Source organism: Littorina saxatilis, unplaced genomic scaffold (assembly GCF_037325665.1).
Source record: "Littorina saxatilis isolate snail1 unplaced genomic scaffold, US_GU_Lsax_2.0 scaffold_967, whole genome shotgun sequence".
Classification (NCBI taxonomy): domain Eukaryota; kingdom Metazoa; phylum Mollusca; class Gastropoda; order Littorinimorpha; family Littorinidae; genus Littorina; species Littorina saxatilis.
In genome coordinates, this window is record NW_027128684.1 from 1 (window position 1) to 13649 (window position 13649).

Below are 13649 nucleotides of genomic sequence, written 5' to 3' on the forward strand. Positions count from 1 at the left end.
GCTTCTATTTGAGTTCTGCTACGTTGTGCAATTGTATGTATTGAATGCTGAATAAATCCTCGAACTCAATTTGACGAGTTGTTTTCTGTTGCTGCGAAGACGGGCGACGTAGAATAAAAGAACACAACTATACGACGTTTGAGAACTTGTGGCAATCTCAAGTGTCGTGTAACAATTGGGGGCCAAGCCAAGGATCTACGTTTAACGCCAAGGGTTTTCCAGCAACAAGGACCAGCGTCAAGACAGTCACAGGAGGTAGCCATCAATCGGGTGTATCCTGAGGGATCAGTATTGAGACTATGGAACCGTGGATTCGGTGTGACTGTGGGAAGAGTTTGGTAATCGCCGCAGCTCGATACGGTGAGCGACGCCGGAGTGTATCGGGATTACAGAGGTTAGCTGCCGTTTGGACGAGACGGACTTCGTCGCGGAGCTAGTGCATTAATACTACGAAATACGACTGAGGTACGTCGTGTACGTATCGTGAGCAGAGTGCGCCGTCACGTTAGACGAGGAGGGTGGCAGCCTGCGTCTACGAAGGTGAACAGCGACGAGAGAAGCATCGGAGGTGCAGTAGAGACTGTGTTCTTTAGAAGACTACATTCGTCTACGTTCAGGGCTGTGAAAGAATACAGACGAACGCACCGGAAAAGACCAGAATGGCTGAGTTCTGGGCAAAAGGAATTGAACTGGGACTAAAAGGCAAGCAGTTGACGGAGTTCGTCGAGTCCCAGACACGACTGCTGGCGCAGCGTGAAGAAAGACAAGCGCAGCGTGAGCGAGAAGAAAAAGAAAGACAAGCGCAGCGTGAGCGAGAAGAAAAAGAAAGACAAGCGCATCGTGAAGAAAGACAAGCGCAGCGTGAGCGTGAAGAACGACAAGCGCAGCGTGAGCGTGAAGAAAGAGAAAGAGAAGCACAGCGTGAAGAAAGGAAAATGGAGCTGAAACGCGTAGAGCTCCAGATAGAAATGGAGACCAAGCGCTTAGAGCTTCAGACAGAAATGGTGCGTGTTCAAAATGAGCACGCGGCACCACGCCAAAGAGATAACCAGCAGCAAATGCTACACAGGGCACCGAAACTTCCAGCATTCGCTGACGGGAAGGACCAGATCGACTGCTACCTTGCAAGATTCGAGAGGTTCGCTGAGAGTGCTAGATGGCAGCGCGACGACTGGGCGATTCAACTCAGCGCACATTTGACTGGGGCAGCACTTGAGGTCTACACTAGACTCTCAAATGATGACGCCAGAGACTATGATGTACTGAAGGAAGCTCTGTTGCGTTGCTACAACTTCACTGAAAGGGGCTACCGTCAACGCTTCCGCGAATGCCAGCCATTGTCTGGAGAGACACCGAGCCAGTTTGTGGAGCGCCTGTCGTCATACCTGCAGAAGTGGGTGGAGTTATCAGGTGAAGAGCAGTCATACGAGAGTCTGCGGGACTTGATCGTGAAGGAGCAGTTCCTTAATGCCTGCCCGAAGGACCTGGCGACCCGCTTGGAAGAGCAAAAACTGCGGGGTTTGAAGGACATTACTGATGCTGCTGAGCGTTATCTCATTGCTCATGGAAGGACCCTGGGGACGTCAAAGTCATCGAAACCTTTCCAGAAGAGCGGGAACCAGGGAAACCAACCTGCCAAGGGACAAACTGAGTCCGCACCATCATCCAATGAAGGGCAGAACATAACGTGTTTCCATTGCAATGCCAAGGGTCACCGAGTCGCCAACTGTCCCCAAAAGAAAAATAACGGACATGTCAATGACAAAGCGCAAGAACATCGACGGAGATATTACGACAACAAGAGGCAAACGAGTGGCTCGAACCAACAAGTATGTGCGAGCAGCGTCATACTTCCAAGGGCTGCCGAGCAAGTGGCTACACCATCGGACGTGGAAGAATGTATATCTGATGGCCAGCTTCTACTCGCCAATGGCAAGGCAATCTCTGTTGTCGCCAGCGCAGCTGTGTCAGTGACGAACATGCCCGTGTCGAAGGGATTTGTTGAGAAGCAGGAAGTGACTGTTCTCAGAGATTCGGGCTGCAATGGGGTCATCGTCAAAGAGGATTTGGTGCCGACAGAGAAGTTCACTGGTGACTTCAAGTGGACGCTCATGGCTGACAGCAAATGCGTGAAGGCACCAGTGGTAAAAATCCAGATCGATACTCCATACTTCACCGGAGAAGTTGAGGCCGTCTGCCTGAAGAAGCCCTTGTACGATCTACTAATTGGGAACATTGGGGGTGCGAGACGTCCTGATGACCCTGATTTCGAATGGAGAATGGGCTCAGCTCAGCCTGCTGCTGAGGAGGAAGACCCACTGCCATTCGCGAATGAAGATATCAGCGAACTGTTACGAGATGACAGAGCAACTGTGCATCGCCGCGACCAGCCGCAGGTTGTAAGCGCTGTGACGACCAGAGCCCAGGCGAAGAAAGACAAAACAACTACGGCCACTCAGGGTCACCAACAGTTCTGCAACTGCTGTCGTGGACAGGGATCGGCTGATTCAGCTACAGGAAGCTGATTTGACCTTGACAAAGTACAGGAGTCGTCCTGTCAAGGAGATGACTAAGGGCGAAGGCACTGTGCAGTTTGAAGTGAAGGCCAAGATTCTGTACAGAGTGTTCCAGCACGCGAGAGTCAACGGTGGGAAGCCATTACGTCAAGTTCTGGTGCCTCAACCACTTAGGCGCCAGGTGATGGAGGTGGCCCACGACTCTATAATGGGAGGTCACCTGGGGGTCAAGAAGACATCGGACAGAATCCAGGCTGCGTTTTACTGGCCAGGACTGCATGCAGATGTGACTCGATTCTGCCGATCGTGCGATATTTGCCAGAAAACCATACCTCGAGGAAGGGTCCCGAAAGTGCCGTTGCAGAAGATGCCTTTGATCGACCGACCTTTCAAGAGGGTGGCCATTGACCTCATCGGCGAGATCAAACCGCCAAGTGAAGCGGGTCATCGTTGGGTACTGACCCTGGTAGACTATGCAACCAGGTACCCAGAAGCCGTGCCTCTGAAGAAAATTGACACCGAGACTGTTGCCGAGGCACTTGTGGACATTTTCAGCAGAATTGGGGTTCCTGAAGAGATCCTCACAGACCTGGGGACACAGTTTGTCTCTGAATGCATGGAAGAGGTCAACAGGCTGCTGAGCATTCGTCACTTGACTACGACACCCTATCACCCGATGTGCAATGGGCTGGTAGAAAAATTCAATGCGACGCTGAAGTCCACGCTGAAGAAACTATGCAGTGAGCAGCCAAGGCAGTGGCATCGCTACATCAATGCCTTGCTGTTTGCATACAGGGAGGTGCCACAAGAGTCCTGGATTCTCCCCGTTCGAGCTGATGTACGGGCGGACCGTGAGAGGCCCGATGCAGATACTAAAGGAATTGTGGACGAAAGATGTGGACACACCTGAAGTGAAGAACAGTTACCAGTACGTGTTCGAGTTGCGAGAGAAACTGGAGGAGACTCTCGAGATTGCGAGAGAAAACTTGAGAAAGTCTCAGGATAGCGGAAAGCACTACTACGACCGCAAAGCCGTAAACAGGAAGTTTACACCAGGTAACAAAGTGCTGATACTGCTTCCCACTGATCACAACAAACTACTGATGCAGTGGAAAGGCCCATACGAGGTTGAGGCCGTGGTAGGGATCAACGACTACAAGGTGAATGTCGGCAAGAAGTCCAAGATCTACCACGCTAACCTCCTGAAACTGTATGTGGAGAGACCTCCGGAAGCAGTACAGGTCGCAGCAAGTGTGGAAGAACCAGCCGAACTAGACGAGTTCAACGGCGAGGAACTACTGGACTTGGGAGACCTCCACAAGAAAGAGGGAGTGGATGACGTCAAGTTAGGACCTGACCTGACAGAAGATCAGCAGAAGGAGCTGCATGATTTTATGGGCGACTTCACCCATAGGTTCTCTGATGTTCCAGGCTCTACGTCCTTGGTCGAACATGAAGTCCACCTCACATCTGACGTTCCTGTTCGCTCAAAACCATACCCTATCCCGTTTCAGGCTCGGGAATCCTTGAAGAAGGACATCGACAGCATGTTGAAGATGGGGGTCATCCGTGAGTCATCATCCCCTTACTCATCTCCCGTTGTTGTTGTCAAGAAGAAAGACGGTACAAACAGGGTATGCATTGACTTCAGGAAAGTCAATAAGATCACCGTGTTTGACCCTGAACCAATGCCGACGGCAACTGATCTATTCCGACAGTTAACCGGCAGTAAGATCTTCTCAAAGATCGATCTCAGCAAGGGATATTGGCAGATTCCTGTGCGCGAAGAGGACATACCAAAGACCGCCTTTGCAACTCCAGACGGAACGTATGAGTGCCTGCGGATGCCTTTTGGCATGGTGAACAGTGGTGCTACCCTGAAGAGGGGAATGCGAAAAATGCTCAAAGGAATGAAGAATGTTGTGTACTACTGGGATGATCTGCTAGTCCACACGGAGACCTTTGAGGAGCATCTGGAGACTTTGAGGGAATTGTTTTCCCGCCTGACAAAAGCTAATCTGACCGTGAGACCCAGCAAGTGCATTTTGGGGACCGACAACGTTGACTTCATAGGTCATTCACTGAAGGAAGGTCAAAAGGGGCTTTTGTTGGAAAACGTCACCAAGATCCTCAATGCGCCACGTCCTGAAACCAAGAAGCAGGTGCGATCCTTCCTTGGATTGGCTGGGTACTACAGAGAGTTCATTCCAAACTTCGCCGCCATAACGGCGCCTTTGTCGGACATGACCCGAAAAGGATGCCCCAACCGAATACTCTGGGGACCAGCTCAGGAGAAGGCATACCAGACCGTGCGCGACCTGATGTCACGAGACCCGGTGCTACGCCTTCCTGATACTGCCAAAGAGTTCATCTTGCGTACAGACGCATCGGACGAAGGGATCGGCGCCATGCTGATGCAAGAGCATGGAGGTAAACCGTTTCCGGTCAGCTATGCCAGCAAGAAGCTGTCAGGAGCCGAGAAGAACTACTCGACCATGGAGAAAGAGTGTTTAGCCATCGTGTGGGGAATCAAAAAATTTGAACTCTACCTCCAAGGGGTGAAATTCGTGCTTCAGACTGATCACAAACCCCTCACCTACCTGAACTCTGCAAAGTTTGTAAATAATCGTATCATGAGGTGGGTGATGTACTTGCAGAACTTTGATATGCGAGTGGAATCGATCAAAGGTTCAGACAATGTTGGAGCAGATTTTCTCAGCCGAGTATTTGAGTAAAACGGTGTTCATTCTCCAACAGACTAATGTACATACCTGGATTTCAATCTGTTATGTATACATAATATGTGTACAGGTAGCGTTTCAATGATTGAAAGAAATTAGGTAAATTTCTTCTGGTGTTGGGGGTAATGTTAGGAAACGCTACCGTTGCTGAGCTTTGGTTCAGTTTTGTGTGTTGCATGTAGTTGACTTATTTGTACTTTGTGGGAAAGTACCGAATTATATTTTGTAAACACAATATTTATGCTTGGACGAGAATGCAGGTGAACTTTCTAGTCCTGTCAAAACAAGTTGTTTACCATGCTGTTTTAGTCGTAAGTTCGTGGCGTTCGTTCGGATTAAGTGTGTCGGTGCTTTTGATGTACGTCAGAGAGAATGTCGCTAGTTTAGTCCATGCACGGCTCGTATAATGTAGTTGTATCGTGTTCGGTCTGGAATATTCTCGAGATTGAGTATTTACTATATATGCCAGCGCGATTTGAATGTTAAAAAAGCTTCTATTTGAGTTCTGCTACGTTGTGCAATTGTATGTATTGAATGCTGAATAAATCCTCGAACTCAATTTGACGAGTTGTTTTCTGTTGCTGCGAAGACGGGCGACGTAGAATAAAAGAACACAACTATACGACGTTTGAGAACTTGTGGCAATCTCAAGTGTCGTGTAACAATTGGGGGCCAAGCCAAGGATCTACGTTTAACGCCAAGGGTTTTCCAGCAACAAGGACCAGCGTCAAGACAGTCACAGGAGGTAGCCATCAATCGGGTGTATCCTGAGGGATCAGTATTGAGACTATGGAACCGTGGATTCGGTGTGACTGTGGGAAGAGTTTGGTAATCGCCGCAGCTCGATACGGTGAGCGACGCCGGAGTGTATCGGGATTACAGAGGTTAGCTGCCGTTTGGACGAGACGGACTTCGTCGCGGAGCTAGTGCATTAATACTACGAAATACGACTGAGGTACGTCGTGTACGTATCGTGAGCAGAGTGCGCCGTCACGTTAGACGAGGAGGGTGGCAGCCTGCGTCTACGAAGGTGAACAGCGACGAGAGAAGCATCGGAGGTGCAGTAGAGACTGTGTTCTTTAGAAGACTACATTCGTCTACGTTCAGGGCTGTGAAAGAATACAGACGAACGCACCGGAAAAGACCAGAATGGCTGAGTTCTGGGCAAAAGGAATTGAACTGGGACTAAAAGGCAAGCAGTTGACGGAGTTCGTCGAGTCCCAGACACGACTGCTGGCGCAGCGTGAAGAAAGACAAGCGCAGCGTGAGCGAGAAGAAAAAGAAAGACAAGCGCAGCGTGAGCGAGAAGAAAAAGAAAGACAAGCGCATCGTGAAGAAAGACAAGCGCAGCGTGAGCGTGAAGAACGACAAGCGCAGCGTGAGCGTGAAGAAAGAGAAAGAGAAGCACAGCGTGAAGAAAGGAAAATGGAGCTGAAACGCGTAGAGCTCCAGATAGAAATGGAGACCAAGCGCTTAGAGCTTCAGACAGAAATGGTGCGTGTTCAAAATGAGCACGCGGCACCACGCCAAAGAGATAACCAGCAGCAAATGCTACACAGGGCACCGAAACTTCCAGCATTCGCTGACGGGAAGGACCAGATCGACTGCTACCTTGCAAGATTCGAGAGGTTCGCTGAGAGTGCTAGATGGCAGCGCGACGACTGGGCGATTCAACTCAGCGCACATTTGACTGGGGCAGCACTTGAGGTCTACACTAGACTCTCAAATGATGACGCCAGAGACTATGATGTACTGAAGGAAGCTCTGTTGCGTTGCTACAACTTCACTGAAAGGGGCTACCGTCAACGCTTCCGCGAATGCCAGCCATTGTCTGGAGAGACACCGAGCCAGTTTGTGGAGCGCCTGTCGTCATACCTGCAGAAGTGGGTGGAGTTATCAGGTGAAGAGCAGTCATACGAGAGTCTGCGGGACTTGATCGTGAAGGAGCAGTTCCTTAATGCCTGCCCGAAGGACCTGGCGACCCGCTTGGAAGAGCAAAAACTGCGGGGTTTGAAGGACATTACTGATGCTGCTGAGCGTTATCTCATTGCTCATGGAAGGACCCTGGGGACGTCAAAGTCATCGAAACCTTTCCAGAAGAGCGGGAACCAGGGAAACCAACCTGCCAAGGGACAAACTGAGTCCGCACCATCATCCAATGAAGGGCAGAACATGACGTGTTTCCATTGCAATGCCAAGGGTCACCGAGTCGCCAACTGTCCCCAAAAGAAAAATAACGGACATGTCAATGACAAAGCGCAAGAACATCGACGGAGATATTACGACAACAAGAGGCAAACGAGTGGCTCGAACCAACAAGTATGTGCGAGCAGCGTCATACTTCCAAGGGCTGCCGAGCAAGTGGCTACACCATCGGACGTGGAAGAATGTATATCTGATGGCCAGCTTATACTCGCCAATGGCAAGGCAATCTCTGTTGTCGCCAGCGCAGCTGTGTCAGTGACGAACATGCCCGTGTCGAAGGGATTTGTTGAGAAGCAGGAAGTGACTGTTCTCAGAGATTCGGGCTGCAATGGGGTCATCGTCAAAGAGGATTTGGTGCCGACAGAGAAGTTCACTGGTGACTTCAAGTGGACGCTCATGGCTGACAGCAAATGCGTGAAGGCACCAGTGGTAAAAATCCAGATCGATACTCCATACTTCACCGGAGAAGTTGAGGCCGTCTGCCTGAAGAAGCCCTTGTACGATCTACTAATTGGGAATATTGGGGGTGCGAGACGTCCTGATGACCCTGATTTCGAATGGAGAATGGGCTCAGCTCAGCCTGCTGCTGAGGAGGAAGACCCACTGCCATTCGCGAATGAAGATATCAGCGAACTGTTACGAGATGACAGAGCAACTGTGCATCGCCGCGACCAGCCGCAGGTTGTAAGCGCTGTGACGACCAGAGCCCAGGCGAAGAAAGACAAAACAACTACGCCACTCAGGGTCACCAACAGTTCTGCAACTGCTGTCGTGGACAGGGATCGGCTGATTCAGCTACAGGAAGCTGATTTGACCTTGACAAAGTACAGGAGTCGTCCTGTCAAGGAGATGACTAAGGGCGAAGGCACTGTGCAGTTTGAAGTGAAGGCCAAGATTCTGTACAGAGTGTTCCAGCACGCGAGAGTCAACGGTGGGAAGCCATTACGTCAAGTTCTGGTGCCTCAACCACTTAGGCGCCAGGTGATGGAGGTGGCCCACGACTCTATAATGGGAGGTCACCTGGGGGTCAAGAAGACATCGGACAGAATCCAGGCTGCGTTTTACTGGCCAGGACTGCATGCAGATGTGACTCGATTCTGCCGATCGTGCGATATTTGCCAGAAAACCATACCTCGAGGAAGGGTCCCGAAAGTGCCGTTGCAGAAGATGCCTTTGATCGACCGACCTTTCAAGAGGGTGGCCATTGACCTCATCGGCGAGATCAAACCGCCAAGTGAAGCGGGTCATCGTTGGGTACTGACCCTGGTAGACTATGCAACCAGGTACCCAGAAGCCGTGCCTCTGAAGAAAATTGACACCGAGACTGTTGCCGAGGCACTTGTGGACATTTTCAGCAGAATTGGGGTTCCTGAAGAGATCCTCACAGACCTGGGGACACAGTTTGTCTCTGAATGCATGGAAGAGGTCAACAGGCTGCTGAGCATTCGTCACTTGACTACGACACCCTATCACCCGATGTGCAATGGGCTGGTAGAAAAATTCAATGCGACGCTGAAGTCCACGCTGAAGAAACTATGCAGTGAGCAGCCAAGGCAGTGGCATCGCTACATCAATGCCTTGCTGTTTGCATACAGGGAGGTGCCACAAGAGTCCTGGATTCTCCCCGTTCGAGCTGATGTACGGGCGGACCGTGAGAGGCCCGATGCAGATACTAAAGGAATTGTGGACGAAAGATGTGGACACACCTGAAGTGAAGAACAGTTACCAGTACGTGTTCGAGTTGCGAGAGAAACTGGAGGAGACTCTCGAGATTGCGAGAGAAAACTTGAGAAAGTCTCAGGATAGCGGAAAGCACTACTACGACCGCAAAGCCGTAAACAGGAAGTTTACACCAGGTAACAAAGTGCTGATACTGCTTCCCACTGATCACAACAAACTACTGATGCAGTGGAAAGGCCCATACGAGGTTGAGGCCGTGGTAGGGATCAACGACTACAAGGTGAATGTCGGCAAGAAGTCCAAGATCTACCACGCTAACCTCCTGAAACTGTATGTGGAGAGACCTCCGGAAGCAGTACAGGTCGCAGCAAGTGTGGAAGAACCAGCCGAACTAGACGAGTTCAACGGCGAGGAACTACTGGACTTGGGAGACCTCCACAAGAAAGAGGGAGTGGATGACGTCAAGTTAGGACCTGACCTGACAGAAGATCAGCAGAAGGAGCTGCATGATTTTATGGGCGACTTCACCCATAGGTTCTCTGATGTTCCAGGCTCTACGTCCTTGGTCGAACATGAAGTCCACCTCACATCTGACGTTCCTGTTCGCTCAAAACCATACCCTATCCCGTTTCAGGCTCGGGAATCCTTGAAGAAGGACATCGACAGCATGTTGAAGATGGGGGTCATCCGTGAGTCATCATCCCCTTACTCATCTCCCGTTGTTGTTGTCAAGAAGAAAGACGGTACAAACAGGGTATGCATTGACTTCAGGAAAGTCAATAAGATCACCGTGTTTGACCCTGAACCAATGCCGACGGCAACTGATCTATTCCGACAGTTAACCGGCAGTAAGATCTTCTCAAAGATCGATCTCAGCAAGGGATATTGGCAGATTCCTGTGCGCGAAGAGGACATACCAAAGACCGCCTTTGCAACTCCAGACGGAACGTATGAGTGCCTGCGGATGCCTTTTGGCATGGTGAACAGTGGTGCTACCCTGAAGAGGGGAATGCGAAAAATGCTCAAAGGAATGAAGAATGTTGTGTACTACTGGGATGATCTGCTAGTCCACACGGAGACCTTTGAGGAGCATCTGGAGACTTTGAGGGAATTGTTTTCCCGCCTGACAAAAGCTAATCTGACCGTGAGACCCAGCAAGTGCATTTTGGGGACCGACAACGTTGACTTCATAGGTCATTCACTGAAGGAAGGTCAAAAGGGGCTTTTGTTGGAAAACGTCACCAAGATCCTCAATGCGCCACGTCCTGAAACCAAGAAGCAGGTGCGATCCTTCCTTGGATTGGCTGGGTACTACAGAGAGTTCATTCCAAACTTCGCCGCCATAACGGCGCCTTTGTCGGACATGACCCGAAAAGGATGCCCCAACCGAATACTCTGGGGACCAGCTCAGGAGAAGGCATACCAGACCGTGCGCGACCTGATGTCACGAGACCCGGTGCTACGCCTTCCTGATACTGCCAAAGAGTTCATCTTGCGTACAGACGCATCGGACGAAGGGATCGGCGCCATGCTGATGCAAGAGCATGGAGGTAAACCGTTTCCGGTCAGCTATGCCAGCAAGAAGCTGTCAGGAGCCGAGAAGAACTACTCGACCATGGAGAAAGAGTGTTTAGCCATCGTGTGGGGAATCAAAAAATTTGAACTCTACCTCCAAGGGGTGAAATTCGTGCTTCAGACTGATCACAAACCCCTCACCTACCTGAACTCTGCAAAGTTTGTAAATAATCGTATCATGAGGTGGGTGATGTACTTGCAGAACTTTGATATGCGAGTGGAATCGATCAAAGGTTCAGACAATGTTGGAGCAGATTTTCTCAGCCGAGTATTTGAGTAAAACGGTGTTCATTCTCCAACAGACTAATGTACATACCTGGATTTCAATCTGTTATGTATACATAATATGTGTACAGGTAGCGTTTCAATGATTGAAAGAAATTAGGTAAATTTCTTCTGGTGTTGGGGGTAATGTTAGGAAACGCTACCGTTGCTGAGCTTTGGTTCAGTTTTGTGTGTTGCATGTAGTTGACTTATTTGTACTTTGTGGGAAAGTACCGAATTATATTTTGTAAACACAATATTTATGCTTGGACGAGAATGCAGGTGAACTTTCTAGTCCTGTCAAAACAAGTTGTTTACCATGCTGTTTTAGTCGTAAGTTCGTGGCGTTCGTTCGGATTAAGTGTGTCGGTGCTTTTGATGTACGTCAGAGAGAATGTCGCTAGTTTAGTCCATGCACGGCTCGTATAATGTAGTTGTATCGTGTTCGGTCTGGAATATTCTCGAGATTGAGTATTTACTATATATGCCAGCGCGATTTGAATGTTAAAAAAGCTTCTATTTGAGTTCTGCTACGTTGTGCAGTTGTATGTATTGAATGCTGAATAAATCCTCGAACTCAATTTGACGAGTTGTTTTCTGTTGCTGCGAAGACGGGCGACGTAGAATAAAAGAACACAACTATACGACGTTTGAGAACTTGTGGCAATCTCAAGTGTCGTGTAACAATTGGGGGCCAAGCCAAGGATCTACGTTTAACGCCAAGGGTTTTCCAGCAACAAGGACCAGCGTCAAGACAGTCACAGGAGGTAGCCATCAATCGGGTGTATCCTGAGGGATCAGTATTGAGACTACGGAACCGTGGATTCGGTGTGACTGTGGGAAGAGTTTGGTAATCGCCGCAGCTCGATACGGTGAGCGACGCCGGAGTGTATCGGGATTACAGAGGTTAGCTGCCGTTTGGACGAGACGGACTTCGTCGCGGAGCTAGTGCATTAATACTACGAAATACGACTGAGGTACGTCGTGTACGTATCGTGAGCAGAGTGCGCCGTCACGTTAGACGAGGAGGGTGGCAGCCTGCGTCTACGAAGGTGAACAGCGACGAGAGAAGCATCGGAGGTGCAGTAGAGACTGTGTTCTTTAGAAGACTACATTCGTCTACGTTCGGGGCTGTGAAAGAATACAGACGAACGCACCGGAAAAGACCAGAATGGCTGAGTTCTGGGCAAAAGGAATTGAACTGGGACTAAAAGGCAAGCAGTTGACGGAGTTCGTCGAGTCCCAGACACGACTGCTGGCGCAGCGTGAAGAAAGACAAGCGCAGCGTGAGCGAGAAGAAAAAGAAAGACAAGCGCAGCGTGAGCGAGAAGAAAAAGAAAGACAAGCGCATCGTGAAGAAAGACAAGCGCAGCGTGAGCGTGAAGAACGACAAGCGCAGCGTGAGCGTGAAGAAAGAGAAAGAGAAGCACAGCGTGAAGAAAGGAAAATGGAGCTGAAACGCGTAGAGCTCCAGATAGAAATGGAGACCAAGCGCTTAGAGCTTCAGACAGAAATGGTGCGTGTTCAAAATGAGCACGCGGCACCACGCCAAAGAGATAACCAGCAGCAAATGCTACACAGGGCACCGAAACTTCCAGCATTCGCTGACGGGAAGGACCAGATCGACTGCTACCTTGCAAGATTCGAGAGGTTCGCTGAGAGTGCTAGATGGCAGCGCGACGACTGGGCGATTCAACTCAGCGCACATTTGACTGGGGCAGCACTTGAGGTCTACACTAGACTCTCAAATGATGACGCCAGAGACTATGATGTACTGAAGGAAGCTCTGTTGCGTTGCTACAACTTCACTGAAAGGGGCTACCGTCAACGCTTCCGCGAATGCCAGCCATTGTCTGGAGAGACACCGAGCCAGTTTGTGGAGCGCCTGTCGTCATACCTGCAGAAGTGGGTGGAGTTATCAGGTGAAGAGCAGTCATACGAGAGTCTGCGGGACTTGATCGTGAAGGAGCAGTTCCTTAATGCCTGCCCGAAGGACCTGGCGACCCGCTTGGAAGAGCAAAAACTGCGGGGTTTGAAGGACATTACTGATGCTGCTGAGCGTTATCTCATTGCTCATGGAAGGACCCTGGGGACGTCAAAGTCATCGAAACCTTTCCAGAAGAGCGGGAACCAGGGAAACCAACCTGCCAAGGGACAAACTGAGTCCGCACCATCATCCAATGAAGGGCAGAACATGACGTGTTTCCATTGCAATGCCAAGGGTCACCGAGTCGCCAACTGTCCCCAAAAGAAAAATAACGGACATGTCAATGACAAAGCGCAAGAACATCGACGGAGATATTACGACAACAAGAGGCAAACGAGTGGCTCGAACCAACAAGTATGTGCGAGCAGCGTCATACTTCCAAGGGCTGCCGAGCAAGTGGCTACACCATCGGACGTGGAAGAATGTATATCTGATGGCCAGCTTCTACTCGCCAATGGCAAGGAAATCTCTGTTGTCGCCAGCGCAGCTGTGTCAGTGACGAACATGCCCGTGTCGAAGGGATTTGTTGAGAAGCAGGAAGTGACTGTTCTCAGAGATTCGGGCTGCAATGGGGTCATCGTCAAAGAGGATTTGGTGCCGACAGAGAAGTTCACTGGTGACTTCAAGTGGACGCTCATGGCTGACAGCAAATGCGTGAAGGCACCAGTGGTAAAAATCCAG

At 50.1% G+C, this 13649-nt stretch overlaps 1 protein-coding gene across 1 annotated transcript in view; it reads left to right on the plus strand.

Moving 5' to 3' along the window:
* Positions 1–1979: 1979 nt before the first annotated feature.
* Positions 1980–13649, plus strand: part of LOC138957034 (sterile alpha motif domain-containing protein 9-like) — a 30498-nt gene continuing 18828 nt past the window's right edge. The window contains exons 1-3 of the mRNA XM_070328207.1: positions 1980–2144; positions 7664–7891; positions 13410–13637. Of these exons, the coding sequence (XP_070184308.1) occupies positions 1980–2144; positions 7664–7891; positions 13410–13637 (621 nt within the window). The remainder of the gene's footprint in view (positions 2145–7663; positions 7892–13409; positions 13638–13649) is intronic.